At 41.1% G+C, this 19846-nt stretch overlaps 2 protein-coding genes across 2 annotated transcripts; one reads left to right on the top strand and one right to left on the bottom strand.

Moving 5' to 3' along the window:
* Positions 1-375: 375 nt before the first annotated feature.
* Positions 376-5478, top strand: LOC132795776 (leucine-rich PPR motif-containing protein, mitochondrial). Its single transcript, XM_060806658.1, has 2 exons — positions 376-2769; positions 4464-5478. Exons 1-2 carry the CDS (start codon positions 486-488, stop codon positions 5375-5377), a joined length of 3198 nt encoding a protein of 1065 aa, XP_060662641.1. The 5' UTR covers positions 376-485; the 3' UTR covers positions 5378-5478.
* A 5491-nt stretch (positions 5479-10969) lies between these two features.
* On the bottom strand, positions 10970-12386 carry LOC132796672 (uncharacterized). Its single transcript, XM_060807923.1, has 3 exons — positions 12149-12386; positions 11815-12081; positions 10970-11708 (listed from the first exon to the last, which is right to left on the bottom strand). The coding sequence occupies exons 1-3, from the start codon at positions 12218-12220 to the stop codon at positions 11613-11615; spliced, it is 435 nt and encodes a 144-aa protein (XP_060663906.1). The 5' UTR covers positions 12221-12386; the 3' UTR covers positions 10970-11612.
* Between the last annotated feature and the right edge of the window lie 7460 nt (positions 12387-19846).

Here is a 19846-nt window from a genome sequence, read left to right as displayed (position 1 = left end):
GGTCGTATTATCTCTTAATCTCAAGAAGTTTATTATTATGACAATGCTCCAATCTTGTGCAAAAACTGATAAATTTGCAAATAATAAAGAAATAAAATTTAAATTACAACTTACGTTTGGGGTTTTTTCACTAATTTTAAATTATAAAATGTTACGTACCTTTAGATAGATTGTTACATATTTTTAACTAATTTTCGTAATATTTATTAATTTCCATTATGAATGAGCAATCTAATTACCAATTTGAGTTGGGGTACTTTTTTTTGTACTCCCATGAATTTTCAAATATGAATAATCGTTGCTCAAAACAAAGTTATCGGTTCGCCGCCACCAACAGCTGTTCAGAGCGATAGTTGCGTGCGCTAAATCTATCGACTCGCTATCGTCACTTGTTTTTACCGGCGCGCGTGTTGTGATTTTTCCGTTGTGGCAACTGTTTTGTGTTGCCTGCTTGTTTTGGACACAATCCTCTGGAGGAATCGGCCATGGCCATGTTACGCAGCCAACTCTGGCAGCAGTTGCGCCGCTCAATGCGGCTGCCAATGCAAGCAACTCGAATATTTGGCTGCCCACGTTATGCAATGCCAAACAACAACAGGACAACAGTAGCTGCCCAGTGGAGCCACTATTCTACAGCAACTGCAACAACAGGAGTCACTAAGAAGCGCACAGGCAAAGCAACTGCCACACAACAAGTGAGCGTCGAGAGCTTGTGGACACAGTTGGAAACGTACTACAATCAACACAGCGTCTGTCGTCTGGAGCATGTCGATCGTTTGCTACAGCAGCTGGAGAAGCAGTCCTTTGATCAATCACCACCACTCACGGCCAATCAGCTGCACTTTCTCCTTGGCGTCTGTGTGCCCGAGTTGCTGCCGGTGCCGAGCAACAAAGAGCGTTCGCAGCTCTTTCGCCGCATCTGGACACAGTTGCTCAGGGTAACGCAACCATCGATATCGCACTATCACACACAGCTGCAGATGCTGCGTCAGAACCAGTTGCCGCTGCCCGATCATCGTGCGCTGCTCGCCGAGATTGCCACCTACAATGGGCCACCAGATGCGGAACTTTATGCAGCCTTGTTGGACGTAGCCGGTGCCAGCGGGAATATGCGACAAGCCACCGAACTGCTGGCGGAGCAGCGTGGTCACAATTTTCCACTGACCGAGCGCAACTTTCATGCGCTGCTCCTGGGCCATGGACGCAGTGGGAATCTCGCTGGCGTTGCCGAGGTGCTGAGCAGCATGCTCGCCGCCAACATACCGCCCAGCTACAGCACTCAGGCCACGTGCTTTGTGGCCTACGTGGAGAACGGACAACTGGAGAAGGCGCGTGAGCTGCTCAAGCAGCACCCGGAACAGTTCAACGCCCCGCAGCTTCTGCAGATGCTGCGTGCCCTGGTGCTGAGCCAGCACTGGGATGCCCCGCTGATGCAGCAGCTCATTGCGCAGCTGCCGCGTGACATTGTGGAGGATGCAGATGTGCCGCCTGCCATTGGCAGCCTGTGCATACAGCTGCTGCATCGCGGCCAGGCGGAACAGATGATACAGCTGGTGGGCGCATTGCCGACGCCGCAATACAACGAGAACCAGAGCATCGATGGCTATGCGACGTTGCTGTTCCACGAACTGTTTTACGCCCGCACGCCGCTGCCACAGATGCTAAAATTCGCCACCGAGCTGCGACAGCGTGGACAGAATACACGCGCCTTGGAGCTGCTCACCGAATTGGCGCTGCGTCGCCAGCCATCGCTGGCGCTCGACTGCCTGGAGGCGTTGAGTGCGGCGGGCGAGACGCTGCGACCGCATTACTTCTGGCCGCTGGTGTTGCAGCAGCAGCGGAGCGAGGGCGAGTCGGGCGTGTTGCGTGTGCTCGCCGAGATGCAGCGACTCCGCGTCGAGTGCGACGAAGTCACGCTGCGCGATTACGTGTTGCCTCGACTGTGGCAGACGTTGCAACAGCCACGCCAGGCGCTGCAACAGCTCGACGAGGTCGGTGTGCGTGCCTCGCAGACGCTGTCGCATGTGCTCAACCAGCTGCTGCTGCAACAGCAATTGACGCAGGCGCTGGAGCTGCTGCAGCTGTATCCCACGCGACTGCAGCTGGCGCCGCTTTTGACGCCGCTCGCCTCGCTGGCGGTGCATGCTCGTGCCACCAAGCGGTATGCCGCATTCGCGCAGTTGACGCAGGCGTTGCAACAGCGCTCGTTGCAGCGGCAGGAGGATTTCGTTGGTGCGCTGCTGCTGCAGATGTGCGGACCACAAACGCGTCTGCGTCAGGAGCCCGACTCCTTGTTGCGCTTCCTGCACGAGATGCAGCGACTGCAACTCAAGATGTCGCCGGCGGCAGCCGAGTCGCTGCTCCATGTGGCAGCAGGAAGTGCGCAGCCGGATACCCGGGAAGCGATTGTCAAGGTGCTGCAGAAGATGCGACAGTCGGAGCTGCTGTTGCCACCGGATGTGAGCGTCAGCAGCGGCGGCGGCAGCTTCATCAAGCATCCGCGTGACATGTCGCTGGATGAGTTGGAGTGCCATCTCATCGAGCTGGAGGCCAAGCAGCTCAACACCCGTGGCGTGCTGCGTCGACTCCTGCAGCTCTCGGTCCGTGATGGACGCCTGGAGCGTGCCCTCGAGTTGCTGGCCAAATGCGAAGCGCTGCGTGTTCAGATCAGTCCTGGCATGCTGGCGGCGATTCTCGATCTGCACATCAAGCTCAAGGATGTGACGCGTGCTCAGCAGACGTTGCTGCGATTGCAGAAAACTTATCCAGGTGAGAGCAGAACGATCCCGCTTAACGGCCTTTAATTTCACTTAACAGACACACTATTTAGTCTATGAATTCATTTAGCGGCATGTATTGCTTAAAAGAAAGCTTGGAAATTGCATTGAGGGGAGTTCTAGGGCGTCCTATTTTGTGTCCTGCTTATCGGCCTTTAATTTCACTTAACTGCCACACTGTGTTTAGTATATGAATTCATTTAGCGGCATATATTGCTTAAAAAAAGTTTAGAAATTGCATTGAGGGGAGTTCCAGAGCGTTATATTTTGTGTCCCGCTTAACAGCCTTCAATTTCACTTAACTGCCACACTGTGTTTAGTATATGAATTCATTTAGCGGCATATATTGCTTAAAAAAAGGTTAGAAATTACACTGACGTGAGTTATATGGGGACAAATTTTATATCCCGCTTAACGGCCTTTAATTTCATTTAACAGACACACTATTTCGACTGTGAATTCATTTTGCGGCATGTATTGCTTAGAAATTGCATTGAGGGGAGTTCCAGGGCGTCCTATTTTGTGTCCCGCTTAACAGCCTTTAATTTCACTTAACTGCCCACTGTGTTTAGTATATGAATTCACTTAGCGTCATATATTGTTTAAAAATGTTTAGAAATTACACTGAGGTGAGTTATATGGCGACAAATTTTATATCCCGCTTAACGGCCTTTAATTTCACTTAACAGATACACTATTTAGTCTATGAATTCATTTAGCGGCATGTATTGCTTAAAAAATCCTTAGAAATTGCATTGAGGGGAGTTCCAGGCCGTCCTATTTTGTGTCCCGCTTAACAGCCTTTAATTTCACTTAACTGCCACACTGTGTTTAGTATATGAATTCTTTTAGCGGCATATATGGCTAAGAAAAGAACCTAGAAATTGCACTGATAAAATTCAGTTGTTTCATTTTATGTCTTAATGCTTAACATTCTCATTTTTGGGTTCCAATTTGTGCAGTTAAACAAGATAGCATGTGTATTGAAATGCATTAATCTTATGTGCTTACCGTCTTTCTTTTTGCTGCTCCAATTAATGTTTTTAAACAATAAACAATATTTAATCTTATTTAATTGTTTTATGTACTTATCTTTCAAAGTTCGATGTAACGTATTTTGTTTGCTTTTTTGCAATTTAATTTCATATTTAATTTTTTGGTATTCATTAAATCTTAATTTATTTATTTCCTATCTGAAAAAATAATGTTTAAATTCGACAAACATAATTGGAAGTATATATTGCAATGGATTTAAATTTGTTATTTAACTATTATTTAAATAATATAAATTGAATATTTCAATATAAATGTTGGATTTAATTTGTTATTGAACTATTTAATCTTAATTATAATGGTTCAACTTGCAAGAAGCTTTCAATTTAACACTTTTAATTTTTCAATTTGTATTTATATTCAAAATTATATGCTTCTTTTTATAAAACACTAAACTAATTAACGAGTAGATACATTTTTTATAAAAAATTAACATCTCATTAATGATTACTTAAGCTAGAACATGTTTAAGATATTTTGAGCTTAATTTCTCAAGTTGAATGCGACATTATCACGTCTTTCACATCTTTCAACACATTTTTCAAACTCTATCAAAGTGCTATGCAACATTATCTTAAGCTAAAATTGAACTTCTTCTAATCAATTGTTCAATATAATTATTTTCTTCTCCAGGTTTCCAAATCGATGAGCACAAGCTGATTGACTATGCGGCACTCTTGGTGCACAACTCCCAGTTGGAAGAGGCAAAGCAACTGCTGCGTGAGCGTGCAACACAGCATAAAGTGAACGGCGGCGATTATGTGATCAAGAACGTGTGGCAGCTTCTCAACAACGTCGCCCAACAGGCGATGAAGGAGCCGGTGCCCGATTCCGGCCACAGTCTGACCTTCGAAACATTTGAATTCCTGCGCAAACTTGGCTACTGTCAGACACACAATGCGCTGCTCGGTCCCGTGTTACGTGAGTGGCTGTTGCGGGGTGATTTGGATGCCGCAATCGCCGAGTTCCAACGGCTGGCCACACGCTACAAGCACACACCGCTGCAATTTGAGCTGCTCTCGCTGCTGGTCAAGCTGAGCAATGGCCACGAGGAGGAGCTGGCACGATTCCCGGGCACAACCAAGGAGTCGGCGCAACAGCATTTGGCCAATGTGACGGCGACGGTGACGCGAGTCCATGGCAGTGTGAATATGAATAGCGCCTTGTTGCTGGCACTCGCTGAATCCGGCACGGAGACGCAGCTGCGTCGTCTGATCATCAATCCAGAGTTTCGACTGAATCACGAACAGCTGCTGAAGAACTGCGAGCATTTGGGTCAAGAGGGCGCCGTTCAGACGCTGCTGCGTTTGGCGCGCGGAGTTCGCGGCTTGCAGCGTGCCATCGACGAGCAGCGCATCTATGACATGCTGCTCACACAGTTTGCCAAGACCAACAACTATGAGGGTGCCCTGGATCTGTACGATCGCCTGCAGGCGGACGATGAGCTCAAGGTGTCGCAGGACTTTGTCCGCAATCTTGTGCAACTGCTGCAGGTGAACAACGTCGAGATACCCAGCTCGATAGCGTTGCGTGCTCAGATCAGATAGTTAGGCATTTCTAGTTAGTTTTCTCTCAGTCACTGTTGTTATCATTATAATTATTGAATATACAAATTTTGTATACCCCAAAGTTGAGTGTTTCTCTTTATTTTTTGTGTATATGTTCTACTTATTTGTTTGTTCGTCTGTATTCAGCACGCCAATCAAGTTTATTTTCCAATTTGAATACATGCCTATATATCGTGAGTATATGCACGTTTTTTCATTCAAATTTCAATTCCGAAAATATTTAATTATGTGCTCCCCCCACGTTGTGGTATTATTTTGCAATTCCAAGTGTTCAATTCTCTTGCGCTTTTCGTTAAATTAATAAACAAAGCTAGTGAGCCAACAATTCTGTGTACAAAAAACGAGTATTCACAACATTTTAAATTTGCTTATAAGAAGCAGAGCGCATTTCCTAGTCCAGACTTCTCTTGTTTATGCTTCCTGTTTTTATACCCGTTACTCATAGAGAAAAAGGGTATTATATTATTATATATACATATATTATATTATTATATTATATTAGTAAAAGCCAGAAGGAGACCCTATGAAGTATATATGTTCTTGATCAGCGTCAACAGTCGATATTGCCATGTCCGTCTGTACCTCTGTCTGTCCGTCCGTCCGTCCATATAAACACCAAAATCTCAGAGAATATAGGAGATAGAGCTATAATTTTTGACAGCACTTATAATGTTTGCATGCGCTTCCGTACAAGCAATAACAACTGCAGTATTTATGGTATATTTTGTAATCTATGGTATATTTTGTACTGTTATATTTTCAACTCCATGGTATGATTTAAATGTTGTACTGTACCAATATACCTAAAATAGCCTTTAAAATATATTAATTTTTTTCTCGATATATTAAACTAGTATAAATGAATACCGCCCTACACTTCACTGTATCTTTCTTACTTGTTAAAATGTGGGACTAGATCGATATACTAAATATAATCTTCGGTATATTTGAGTATTTTTTGGTATATAATATATGTAGAATATGATTTTATTCAAAAAGAGTAGGTATTTCACAGTCGAGCACACTTGGCTGTAGTTCTCTTACTTGGGACTTAGACCATCTGCGCCATTAGGAAAAGACAAACATAAAGGGTGAGAGAGAGAGGGGTAGAGTATGAGAGGAAGACAAATATTAATTGCAAGTAATTAATGCAATTAATTATCCACTTCAAATTAGCTGATTGAGCGTTGGCCAAAGCGAGCTGCGACAATCAAACGACGCGACGGCGTCCAGAGAGATTAAATGCCGAAGCCCAAAAATAATAATAACAACGACAACGAGACAACAGAAACAACAATAACAAACGACATAATGATGTCCCCCAAAAAGGGAAAACGCAAAAAGGACGAAAGGGGAAGGGAGAGAAAGAGGATGAGAGAGGGAGTAGAGCTCAAACAGGAAGCGAATCATTTTCGTTCATTGGCAAGCGCATCCTGCGTAAGTCCGGCATCGGTTTTGCGAGGGCTGAGTTGATCCCATTGGACAGCGCATTGTTTGTGGCCAGCACTCGAAGCGCATTCACTTTGAAATGCTCCATTTGACTTGGCCAAAAAGACCGCAAGGGGAGCACAAACAACAACAACAACAACGACAAGTCGTTCAACAATAGCGGAACAGGACGAAACATGAATGGATATGCGCAGATATCGAGATGGACAGCGGGTCAGCGTTTGATTAAATGTGCGCTTGATTTGAAAATGATTTCATTAATTGAACGCTTCCACCTTTTTGGGGGGCTTCTTTGCTTTTTCGGCTGTTTTTGTGGCCTTCCTTTTTTTGCTTAAATATTTTTGACATTTAATTATAAAATGTGGCAGCAGCTTTCATTCGCATTTTACGCAATTCGCTTTGAGTTTTACGCCAGAGGCGCCACAGTAGTGCACACAAATTGTTGCATGCATTTATCCAATTTGGGTGCGCTGCAAACAGTGGCGACAACGCGGCGTATACGCAACTTTTGACAGCTGGAGACTATTTAGTATATACTTTAGTATATTGTATATGTGTACACTTGGACTCCACAGCGTATACGCAACGTACGACAATTTGAAACCTTTTAGTATATTTTGTGGTATATTGAATATTCACTTAATGCATTTGCTGCAGTATTTTTGCTTAATCTAACTTTAAATTATTGAATGCAATTTTCTTTTCTTATAGTTATTGTTAAAAATAATAAAGAAAATGTAATGTACAATTATTAAATTTACGTATGTATGTATTCGGTTAGATAATTTTTTAATTTTTAAATATTTAATTCAAATCGTTCATGATTGTATTTAAGGTCTTTAAATTTTGGGGTTGGTAAATATCATAATTATTAAATTTGTTTAAACTTCTTTCAATTTCTTGCTATGCAGGGTATCGGTTAGTCGTATTGCCTTCTTATTCGACTTACTTATTCAACTTTTTCAGTTGCATTGAGCCCCATGCACTTTGATTGCAATCGCTGACAATCGGACCAGCTCTTAATTGAACATCGCCGTAGGCTATTACCGACTGACCCTTTTTTTTATCCAGGGCTCTTTCTCTCACCAGCTCCCGCCCCCCTTTTGTGCTGCACCCCTCTGTGGTCTGCTGAGTATTCAACACATTTTAAATGGGGGTATCGCAATGCCACAGAACGAATGGAAATCTGTTGAGTTCCCACAACTTATTTATAACTATTGAGTCAGGAAATCGTTTGGTACATTTTAAAGTTATTTTTTCTTTTAAATTCTGTTGCAGTATTTACAATAAAAAGTAAATTATTGCTTGATGTATTTACTCTGATTTTCATTAGTTTAATAATAGTTTAAATTACGCGCAGTCAACGCAAACGTTAAACCAACAAAATTAATTAATACCCTGATTAGTTTTTGCTTTTTTTTCGCTGCAAACCAATTTATATAGTATGATGCAACAAACAGAAATATAAATAAACTTAAAGCGGTGAAAGACGATAGCAACGAGTGCGTTTTAAATTATTTTACATGATTACGAATTGAAATTCATACCGACTGAATCGTATTTATTTATGCTTTATGCATGTCCATTACACTGTTTGTATTGAATTACAGATGAACTTGGATACGCAGAATTTGGGTGGCAACCAAAAGGCATACAGAATTTGCAAATGCCTTTAATTGAAATGAAACTGTTATTGCTTTATTCGCAATCCAATTGCAGTCGAGCTTTGCTATTGGTCAATGTCGAATGTGTTTTTGTTAAATAAATTTGAAATATAATCCACTTTCTATTCAATAAAATGAAATACAGTTATCCTACGCTTATTAAATATAATGCCATGTTTTTAATAACATCAAATATAACATAATTGTTGAACATAAATTACCTTTTGTTATACAAGTGAAAACAATTTCGCCAGCTTAATGTAAAGTGAACAAATAGAATTAACTGGTAATTGTTAATTGTTAATTGTGATTGCTGTTGGCGACTTCAAGCTGCGAAGAACGACTTAAAATGGCCAGGATAAAAAATGAAGTACCAGGCGAACATAAATCATCAGCAAGCAGAAATATAGCAAGTCACCGTCTTAAGGAGTGTGGCGCCATCTATCGTTTGTTCTGGCAATGGTGATTTAAGTCCCCTCAAAGTATCCTACAAACATTTAATAATTTGTATACCAGTTTAAAGTTTACAATTTGTAAACAACCGACAACCTTTCAAATTTGATAAATTTCATTGAAAATTATAATTTAATTGAACTAGTTTTCTGATACTGAACAAACGATAGATGGCGCTACCGAGTGTAAGAATGTCTAACATTTATTTCCCTGTAGAACACAATTAACTGTTGCTTTCCTACGTTTAAATACATTACATTTTTAATTTACGCAGCCTGAATTCGGAGAGTATTCTTTTAGTTCGCTTGCGACAAGCTTTACTGTAACTTGTGGCAAAGTTCCAGCACTGTAATGAAAATGGAAAACATTCGCATTGCTATGAATGGAAATGATGCCATTCGATCGCATCAATTTAGATGTTTTGCTGTGATTTACATGACTGCTTCTCACTTACGATCGCAAAATATCTTCCACTCTCTCTAACACTCTGTCTCGCTGTCTCTGAGTGTGTTTCCCTCGCACTATAGAAGCACTCATTACGCCATAAATAGTCGTGGGCACGCATCCATTTTTGGGGCTTGTGGCAAAGCCAAAGCCAAAGTGCCAACTGGGCTAATTAATTTGCCCACTGCGTGACTGGCATGACCAAAGTGTTGCCTTCAGCCTCAGCTACAGCTTCGACTGGGTGCAGCTGTGTGGCATGAATAGGCTTGCTTTGGGTTCGAATAATAGTTGGCTGAGGGTCGAGTTATGCGCTTGGTTATGTGTGCTGCTCATATTGCCAGAAAACTGCACTCGGCTATTGGCAGCGCGTTTGACTAATGATTAAATGCGCGTTCCGGTCACTTCCCGCTATGTGGCATGCCACCAATGGCATACCCTTGCCACAGTCGGTTTTTTGAAGCCTTCCTCCTTTCAGATTGATCAATTGGCGCTGCAATTGCGCGTGTTTGTTGTGCGAGTGTGTGTGTGTAGAATGTGTGTGTGTGTATGTGTGGGTCTAGTGTGTGCTGCGGTTCAAGGACTTGCCCCTTGCCTTCGCTCTGGCAGCTTCAACTTTATTTAACTAGAAAGAGACGGCAAAAGGCAACGGGTCACGAGCTTGTGCTTTAAACAGACTGAAGGAGGTGTTTGTATGTGTGTGTATGTGTGTGTGGGGGTGTTTGCGGGGGGTTTACACATAAATTGCACTAAGATATGGCGCAGTTCATTAGCTTAATAAATACATATATACTATAGAGTAGATTCGCTGCTTAGCCTGGATTTGCCTATTTCAAAGGGCAGACAAAGCAGCAAAGCAACAACAACGACAAAGAGTCGTAACAATAACATAAATAAACAAGCTTAAAATCAACGTTGGCGGCAAGCCCGAAAAACTTCATCAACTCTGCCAACAACGACAACTTTAGTTGTTGCTCAAGGTGCACGAGGCAGGGGAGAAGAAGATGCTGTTGAGGAGAAGGGGAAGGAGAAGCGTGATAAGGCCTTCTCTATGGCAAGTGCAAATTTTCAAGTTAACAAAGCTACAACTGTCGTTGCCATGTGTCCCACTGTCCACTACTTAAAAGGACGACAACGTTGCCATAGTGCTAAGAGGGGTTGATGTTGTCACTGCTAGAAAGAGACGGTCAGAAAGAGAGAGAGAGAGACAGAGAGAGAGAGGCTAACGTAATGCTATAAGCTTCAGGCTCCACAAGGGAGTTAGTTCTCTTTGTAGTTTGAGCTTAGCCGTTTCACAAACATATGCAAAGTAGCTTCGCCTAAATGTTGGCTCTCTCCGTTCCTTTGCTCTCTCTCTCTTTCTCTCTCTCACTGTATCTAACTATTGCCAACAGTGGCTCAACAGTCTTGTAACGCTTGAAGCGTTGCTCTACGCTTAATCCACAGTATTTTGAAGAAAGTTTAAAGAGTGCAACAGCTTTAATGAGCTTTCAGATAGATTCCAGTCGGGTCTCCAGTTGGAAAAGCTGAAAACAATAACTCATTAACAAAAAAACAATATGTATAGGAATAAAAAATGATATAATTATTAAATATACATAACTACATAGATAATTACATTTGTGCACATACATATGTATTAATGCGCTTTGCGCTTAAAAAGCTCTGTTTACGTTCTTGATCTCTCCACGACACTTCAACAGCTCTCTCTCTCTGGTTGTGAGCTTAGCTTAAAGTTAACGGCATCACGTGCGAATGAACCGAAGTCAGTTAAGTTGTTGATGCGTCGCTTCTCACTCTCTTCCTTTCTCGCTCTTTCGCATTACTTAACACCTCGACACAATATCTATTGTGATATAGTAATAATGATAATAACAATAGAACGATCCGTTGCTGTTGCTGCTGTTGCTTTGTCTGCTTGCGTAGATAGCGATAACCCGCATTTGTTGACCGAATTCTTTGTGCTTCGCTTCCTTCTCTTCGGTATAGATATATCTTCGTTCCGTTCCGATAAGTTGCAGACAATAACAACACATCGAGCATCGAATGGTGTTTTGTCACTTTTTGGCTTAACTAGCAAAAGACTCAGACTTTATTCCGACTAATACACATACTATACATGTAAACACATTCACACTCAACAGCATACACTCACTCAATTTGTAACTAGCTTAGGACAAGAGTTTATATTAATATTTTAGCGCTCCTTAGACCGTTTGAGTGGAAACATCACGTTGACGACTGCGTCGATAACTGCCAAACGCCTCCAGGGCGTTGATGCTGAATATCGTCAGGCCAAAGAACTGGCATAAAGAGAAACAGAAACCAAACAAGAGGCAAGGTCAAGTCGAAGTTGAAGTTAAAGATGAACATGAAGTTAAAGAGAAAGAGAGCAACAAAAGTACTCACCGCTGCCGCTGTATATGAGCCAATGTCGAGTGAGAGCACCAAACCGGAGGCAATAAAGTGACTGAGAGCGAGGGTTGCGTGCACGCCGAGTGAGCAGCGCGTCGAGTTGAGTTGCCAGCCCTGGCCGAGGCGCAGGTAACGTGAGACAAACAGCCCCAGCGTCGTCACAAAGCCAATCACCGCAACGATCATATAGAAGCAGCCACGAAAATTACTCAGCCTCACCGAGCTGCAGGCAATGCACAGGAATCCAATGAAGGCGCACAGCTTTACAGATTCGGGAATGAGTGAATTTATTTGGACAGTCGTTGTCTCTCTTTCGCTCTTCACTTACCAGGCAGGTGATCTTACACAGGCCTTCAATGCTGCGCAAATACTTGCGATCGAAGTCATGATTAACAGACATTTCGTTGCCGTCAACAACACACTCCAATAGCAACAAACAATCACAGAAAAAAAAAACAAAACAATCGGTCACAACAAACAAATACGCAACAGAGCAGACACTCGAAAAAAATTATTACATTGCGCGCACGAGAACCAAACACGAACTGCCTTTGGCGACGGCAAAACGACTGAAAGCTGAAAAAGCTTAGAACTCTGTTGAAACCCGAGAAAGAGAGAGAAAGAGAGAGCGAACGCAAGAGCGTAAGCAAATGCACATGTGAGCACGAGTGGTCACAACAGTTGAGTAAGCAAAATACTCAATGAACATAACATAAGCAAACTGGTTGAGCAACCTTCGCACCATGAGAGCGCCGTTCTCTGTGATTGTTGTTGTTCTTGCTCTCTGTACTGGTTTTCGGCGTCTGCTTTATTTCTGTTTACGGCTATCACTTGCTGATAAACTGACTCTGAGCACAAAACTCGAATTGGAGACCACAACTTATCAGCTGCTGATCTGATTCTCTTCGCTCAATGAGCGGCCTTCATTTGGCCCAGGCAGCATATACAGCAAATTATTACTTAAGTGTAGCTACAAATACATACAATGTTAATTGTGGTTGTGTGTTTGAGTGCCCGCTCTTGAGTGAGTCATTTGCAGGTGGAGAAATGCAATTCGGAATTTTGTGAATCATTGCGCACATACGAGTATAAACAAACCCGAAAGAATCAAAATGGACGTCGCCATGATGAATACTCTGCTGAAAAAATGGAATTTATTTAAATTCTATGATCAAGCACCATAAATTAGTCAGCAACTGAAATTGAAGGTAGTCGCCTAGTAGATACACTGTAAGTTGACTTGTTGTGTAGAAGTGTAGATAAGCCTAACAAAAGTTAGTGTGTTCTAGCAGCTCAATTGGGCTACATACACAGGCACATATTTATTTTAATTAATTCAAATTTACTGAGTGTTTCTTTGTGGGTGCGAGTGAGTGAGGTGCTTGCGTGCGAAGCGACACGAAATGCCTGACGAAGGTGAGAGCAGTTCAGCTATTGGGCCAAGGTCATTGCCTGGCACTTGTCTCCGAAATTGTGACGGAAGTGTTTGGCGTAATCAACAGTGAAAGGGAAAGAAAGAGTGCTGGAAAAGAGTGGAGAGATCGAGCAGCTGGTTGATAGGGGCAGCAAATCTTTTTAGGCCACGCCCAGTTTTGTCAGCTGCAACGGAAATGGGCATAGATCGTTCGTTTGTTCGTTTGTTCGTTTCAATCGCTTTGCTCAACAACAAGCAGGAAATGACAAATCCAGCAAATGCAACAAATGCTCAAGTGTTCTTAGACATGCACTCAGATAAAAAACAGTACAATCTCGTCCCAAATGTGACCGATGACGATGTTGATGATGATGCTGATGTTATTACTGATACTGATGCTGATGCATCATCAGCCGCAATTCGCTGAGATCTCAATTGTGCAGTGACTTGATTCAATGAATCCGGCTAAAGATTTTCAAGGTTATTCAAAATTACGCAGGCATGCAAAAAATAAAAATAAACTTTAGGTAATCTTTACGTAATCATACTTGTTAATTACATACTAAATATAAAACAAATCAGCCTTAGGATGTTATATAACACTTTCAATTCTTTGTTAAAGTTATTAATTTTAAGTTGAATGTATTTTATTTTTTATATATTTATTTTGAATCTTTCCGTTGAATGCGATTCGACTTTTTTTTTAATAAAACTATTTATATTTCACTATCTTATTCTTATCTTATCTATCTATCTTATTATATATACATATATTAATATTTTTATAAATTATTTTGATTTTTGAATATTATTATTAAATTACAACATACACTCACTTGGCCATGCAGTACAGGGTATTTAAAAGTATACTACTTTCGTTGGCCTTCACGAATGGTATCACAATTTATATATTTTCCATATTATATTCAAGCATTGTTAATTTCAACTTTCGTTTTTCAATTGCTCAGAGAAATTGCAAATAATTCTCTCTGCATTTTGTATTTTGTATATCTTTATCGTATTTTACTCATTTTTTTTTGTTATGGACTTTTTGTTTCCTGTGGCTGCAACACAATGTGCATATCAAATTTGCGATTATCTGTTTTATTTATCAATAAATATTCATTGGGACTCATTAATAGAACTAAGAAGTGTTTAACTGCAATTTGTTAATGGCTTTTCAGTTCATTTAATTGCAGTTTAGCTAATACAATAGACTTCTTATGAATTATGACGAACTTTGAATACCCTATATTATATATAGTTCATTTTATGATATATGTGGGTTGAATATTCAACGATATAATAACGATATTTCATCTGACTAATGCACCTACAATATGTTTACGATATTTCCGCTAATTGTCGCTGACTTTGTCACAAAGTGAAACGACTCGATTATTTATTTTATAAGTATTATGTTATATGTGCGCCTATCTATGTATGTGTGTGTGTGGGGCGCATAAAAACAGTTCGATTTGAGTTTCCAAGCAATTTGACCCACATTAAAGTGGCAATTTGAGTGTGTGCGCAAGTGTGTGAGTGAGTGTTCTTCTGCTGCTGCTGTGCTCTGTGCTGTGTTGTGTTGTGTTAGCTGTTGGCCATTGTGGTTTGCTCATGTGCTGTTTGTTTTGGCCCGTTGAGCTGAGTGCACTTCACAAATCCGCTTTAGCCAATGTGTGAAATGTGGGAAATGGCTGACTGGCATTTTGTGCTCTGCAATATGGCATCATGCATCGTACCACAATGTCATCGTGCAACCACTGAAAAAAGCCAACAACTTGTAAGCGTTAGAACCAAAGCAAGCGACACCCAGACACAAAAAAAAAATAAAGAAAAAAGGAAAAAACAGAAAAACGAAATGAACACAAAATTAGCTATGCAACAAGCGTGGTCTTTATCACCTTCTCTTTTGTTCCTTCTTTCTCCACCACTTTCTCTTCACTTCTCGTTTGCAGCTGGCTTTGCTCGGTTTTCATTTTGCAATTCACTAAAATATAATTTTTATGATTTATGCACATGGTTGAGCATTCATATATGTAACTCCCAACAGGCGTCGACACACACACGCACACACACGCACACACACGCACACACACACGCAAATGCCAATTTCTTTTGCGCTATTTTACTTTATCGCCTGCCAGACTGCTGTCAGCTGCGTCGTATACGCAATGCACGCAACGCAACCCAGAAAACACACACACACACACACACACACACACACACACACACACATAGAGAGTGAGACACGCACTTAGAGGGCACGGTGTGCGTATTGGTTACCATCTAATTAGAAATGCAGTTACCGTAATTGGCAGCTGCAGTGCCAGCACTTTTTACCGTTAACCCCGGTTCAAATGCCGACAACAACAACGACAGCAGCAGCAACAACACAAATTTTGAACGAGTCCTCGACATAGAAAATTCATGAAAATATGTCACGCAGCAGGTGTTGTGTAAATATTAGTGGAAAATCATAAACATAATTCATAATTTGCTCAGCATTTAATTGCAGTAAAACAAGTTGCTGATGTGTGCGTAAATATTGTAGAAGATCATTAATCAGAATTCCTTGAAATGCGATGCTATCAGAAATTATCTATTCAAGTTTTTAATGAAATTTTTTTTACAATTTAAATATATATTGCACTGAATTGTTTAGTTAATTTAAGTTTCTTTAAGCAAAATGAAATTTAAAAAAAAAAAACAAGTAAGAAAGTTACAGTCGAGTGTGCTCGACTGTGAGATACCCGCTACCCATTTTTAAAAAGGCAAAATATTGCGGTATTATTTTAAAAATATACCGAAAACACAAAAAATACTAAAAATATACCAAATGGTATATTTGGTATGTTGATATAGTACCGCATTCAAAAAATACCATAGACGGCACAATATACCAGATTGTCAGCCAAAGCAACTGAGACCCCTTGTAAGTAGGCGATGTTGCCCATACAAAAATATTTCTTTAATAACTTTTTAATTTTTTATTTTTATCTGATCGCAACCAAATTTTCAGGAATCATAACAACTATAGTTATTATTGTATATACCGAAATTCGCAACTCTAGCTTTAAATTTACGCTTGTTAATCGATTTTTTTGATTTGAGGGGGCGGACGTGGGCGTGGCAAAAATTTGAAACAAACTTGATCTGCGTGCAAACATAACAAATGCTATCGAAAAAAATTATAGCTCTATCCCTTATAGTCTCTGATATCTAGGTGTTCAAACGAACAGACGGACAGACACACAGACGGACAGACGGACATGGCTAGATCGTCTCGGCTGTTGACGCTGATCAAGAATATATAGACTTTATAGGGTCGGAGATGCCTCCTTCTACCTGTTACATACATTTCCTGCCGACACAAAGTTATAATACCCTTCAACCCTATGGGTAGCGGGTATAAACAGGTTCTTACTAATATTGTAGATGTATGATTTATAATTTATAAAAATCAATAAATGTGATGGCCTGTCCTAATAAATTGCAAAAAAAAAAGAAAATGATTTTATTTGCAAAAAGATTGAAGCTATCTTGGTCGTATTAAAGAAGTTCTTTTACGCAATGCTCAATTTCAATTATAAATAGTTATTTCAAACTAATAAAATAGAATATTATTTGCTTGCAACAATTTTCAGTCAACTCCATTTACCAGAAGCAATTTATTGACAATTTAAAATAAAACATAGAGAACGAAAGAAATATTTGTAAATTCATGCTAGCAAATGTAGCTCTCTTGAGCTAAATGTTTGCTTAGCTTAAAGCAAATCGAGCAGCAGAAAAGTCATCAAATGTTATCACATTTTTCTACGATACTTTTTATTTCAAATAATGAAGATGGGAAAAAACTGTTCGTTGAGGATTTTTTTGCTCTAATTGAGACATTTGCTTCATGCTTAATTATAATATTTTTAATTGCGCCGCCTCCTTTGCGTTTGAACCCTTTTTTTTCTTCGCCAGCTCAAGACTGTTTCAATTCAACTCGAGTAGGAGAGATTTCTATGTGTAGTACAGTGGAGACTCTGACGGAGAAAGCGTGCGCCATATGCCAAATACAACGCACTTTAGCGCAATTCCAATGCAAATTTGTTGTTTTCGGGGGGGGTTTTGACAGCAGCCAGACTTGGTTGCCGCTGCAAGTGACAGGTCCAAGCTGAATCGTTGTCGAGAGCTTGTCATAATTCCAACGACCTTAGCGCATCTGGCAACTGTGTCTGACACTGAATCTAAATCTGAATCTCGCACTGAATCTGAATCTAAAGCTGAGGCTGAGTCGGAGACACAACAAACGTCTGTTGGATTGAGCGAGTGTCCTTTCGCTGCTTTAGTGTCCGGCAAAAGGAAAAAAGAAAAAGCGAGCTTGAAGCAAACATTTATGCGCCTTATAAATGATTATCGTGCGCACTCAAGTGCCATCATCATCAATCAAATGCGAGTGCAACAGGACTGTCTATGTGTGTGTGTGTCTGTGCGTGTGTGTGTTTATCTTTGTATCTTCGTGTTGCTTTTGTATCTTTGCCATCTCTTGTGTAGCTTGTATCCGCTTTTGGGTCCAAAGTGCGAAACGAGTGCAGTTTTGCAAGCGGAAACGGAGGGGAAATGTGTCTCCGTCTTTCGCCTCCGTCTCCCTCTCTCTCTCTCCCTTTTCGAATTTTGGCCTGCGGGTAATTTATGCTAATGAATTGCCGTCAGCTTTGCTTCGATTCCGATTACATTTGCTCAGTGCTGCTGCTGCTGCTGTTGCGCCATCAATCAATCAATCAATTTCACCGCTGTCTCAAGTGCTTCAGCGGGCAGCTCATTAAAGGCACAATGCCTGTAATTCTCCCTCTCTCTCTCATTGCTTCCCTTGCACTTGCCGCGAATTTGCTTTTGGCGATATGATATCTGTCAGCAGCAGCGGCAGTGGCAAGAAAAACGAGAAAAATAATCATAAGAGCGAATGAAACGAAATAAATACGTTGAATTTCAAACAAGTTTAATTGGCGTCTGTTGGCGATAGCCACGCCCCCCCGCTTCTTTCTTTGCAGAAGTTTGGCTTGATGCCAGAGCATGTCGAAAGGAATTTTCGTGGAAATGCCGCCGCTGTGGAACTGGCTGTGTTAGCACATTTTAAAGCAATTTCCTCAACGTGATTTCTGATCAATTTACTGTGTTCCCTCTTTCCCCGTTCCTCGCTCGCGCACTTTGCAATTTACGACTTCGGTTAGTCCAGCGATATTTGTATGTGGCGGAGAAAAGCGAAAAACTTCTTGTCTACGAGAGCATTTTGCACGCTCGGGCAAATAAAAGTGGCTGCCCCTCAAGGTATGCAACGCTCGCCATCAATTGTTTTCAGCTTGAAGTCACACGGTCCGAGTGCTCGACTACTACGAGTATTCGAGTCGAATATTCGTGCTCGTAGTCGTGCGTTATTTTCAATTTGCAATCGCATGCAAGAGCGCAGTCAACAGCACGTAACCCATGGCGTATACGTAACCCTTTCGAATGAGTGCAACGAGAGTGGATACAAAACATGTGCTGAATACAAGTTGTAAACGTTTAATTTATCACAAGTTGATGGGCAAGTAGCTAATATTTATAGTTTTTATATATTATATATTATTACATATAGTATTTATAAACAATATAATAGTAAAAATAAAATTAAAATATGAAATACAGCAAATCAAACTCTTTGCTTCACCCTCGCGCACAAAAAGAATGACTTTCGTTATAGTAAATTTCGATTTAGTTTCTGTTTTCGACACGTGCAGCATCTTGAATTGTGTGTGTGCCGTGGCAAAAGCTGACCGCTATGCCATCGATTGCGCAATGTTGCGGCAAAGCTGATTAATACTCGTATGTAACTACAATATCTCTCAATAGCTGACTGCCATGAAACTCTTGCTTTGAAACTGATTCAACTTAAACCTTTAACTATCTGGTCTCTGTTTTTCTTTTCTTTTTTTTTTGTATTTTTTGCAGCAATCGCATTGAAGACGTAATGATAATCTTGTTCTTTGGGGGCGGAGTCGTGTGATGCGATTGTGATTGTGATTGCTCGACTGGGTCCCAAAAGGGTCGAGACAGAAGCTGCTCCTTATGGTAATCAGCATTTGCATTTCGCTTTTAGATGCTGCAATTTGTGGCAGGTGCTGTGTGATGGTCTACATAGAGATGCTACAACTACAGCTAGAGATGCAGTTGATTTAACTGGCGCAGAAAATCAAAGGCGCCTCATCAGTGTCGTTAATTTGATTTGTCTTGATTCACGACGCGCACAACTTGAAGGGGCAACAGCAACAAAATGGAGCTGGAGGCAACAACGACACACACACACACACACACACACACCCACACACAGCAGGGAAACTTTAGCTAAATCAACTTCATGAATAATGCAAGGAAGAAGGACAAAACGCACACACACACACACACACACACACACACACACACAGAGAGAGGCGACTATTGAGTTTTGTCGCTTATTGCCTAGCACTTGACTAAGCTATTGCTATCACTCTTGCACACTCTCTCTATTGCTCTCGCTCTTTCTTTTTGTCTGTCTTTGAAGTGCTGCTGCTGTTGCTGTTGCTGTTGCCTCATACTCCAATGCAATTA

Source organism: Drosophila nasuta, chromosome X, assembly GCF_023558535.2.
Source record: "Drosophila nasuta strain 15112-1781.00 chromosome X, ASM2355853v1, whole genome shotgun sequence".
Lineage (NCBI taxonomy): Eukaryota > Metazoa > Arthropoda > Insecta > Diptera > Drosophilidae > Drosophila > Drosophila nasuta.
The sequence above is the reverse complement of the archived record's forward strand: the minus strand, read 5'-3'. Positions and strand labels throughout refer to the sequence as shown.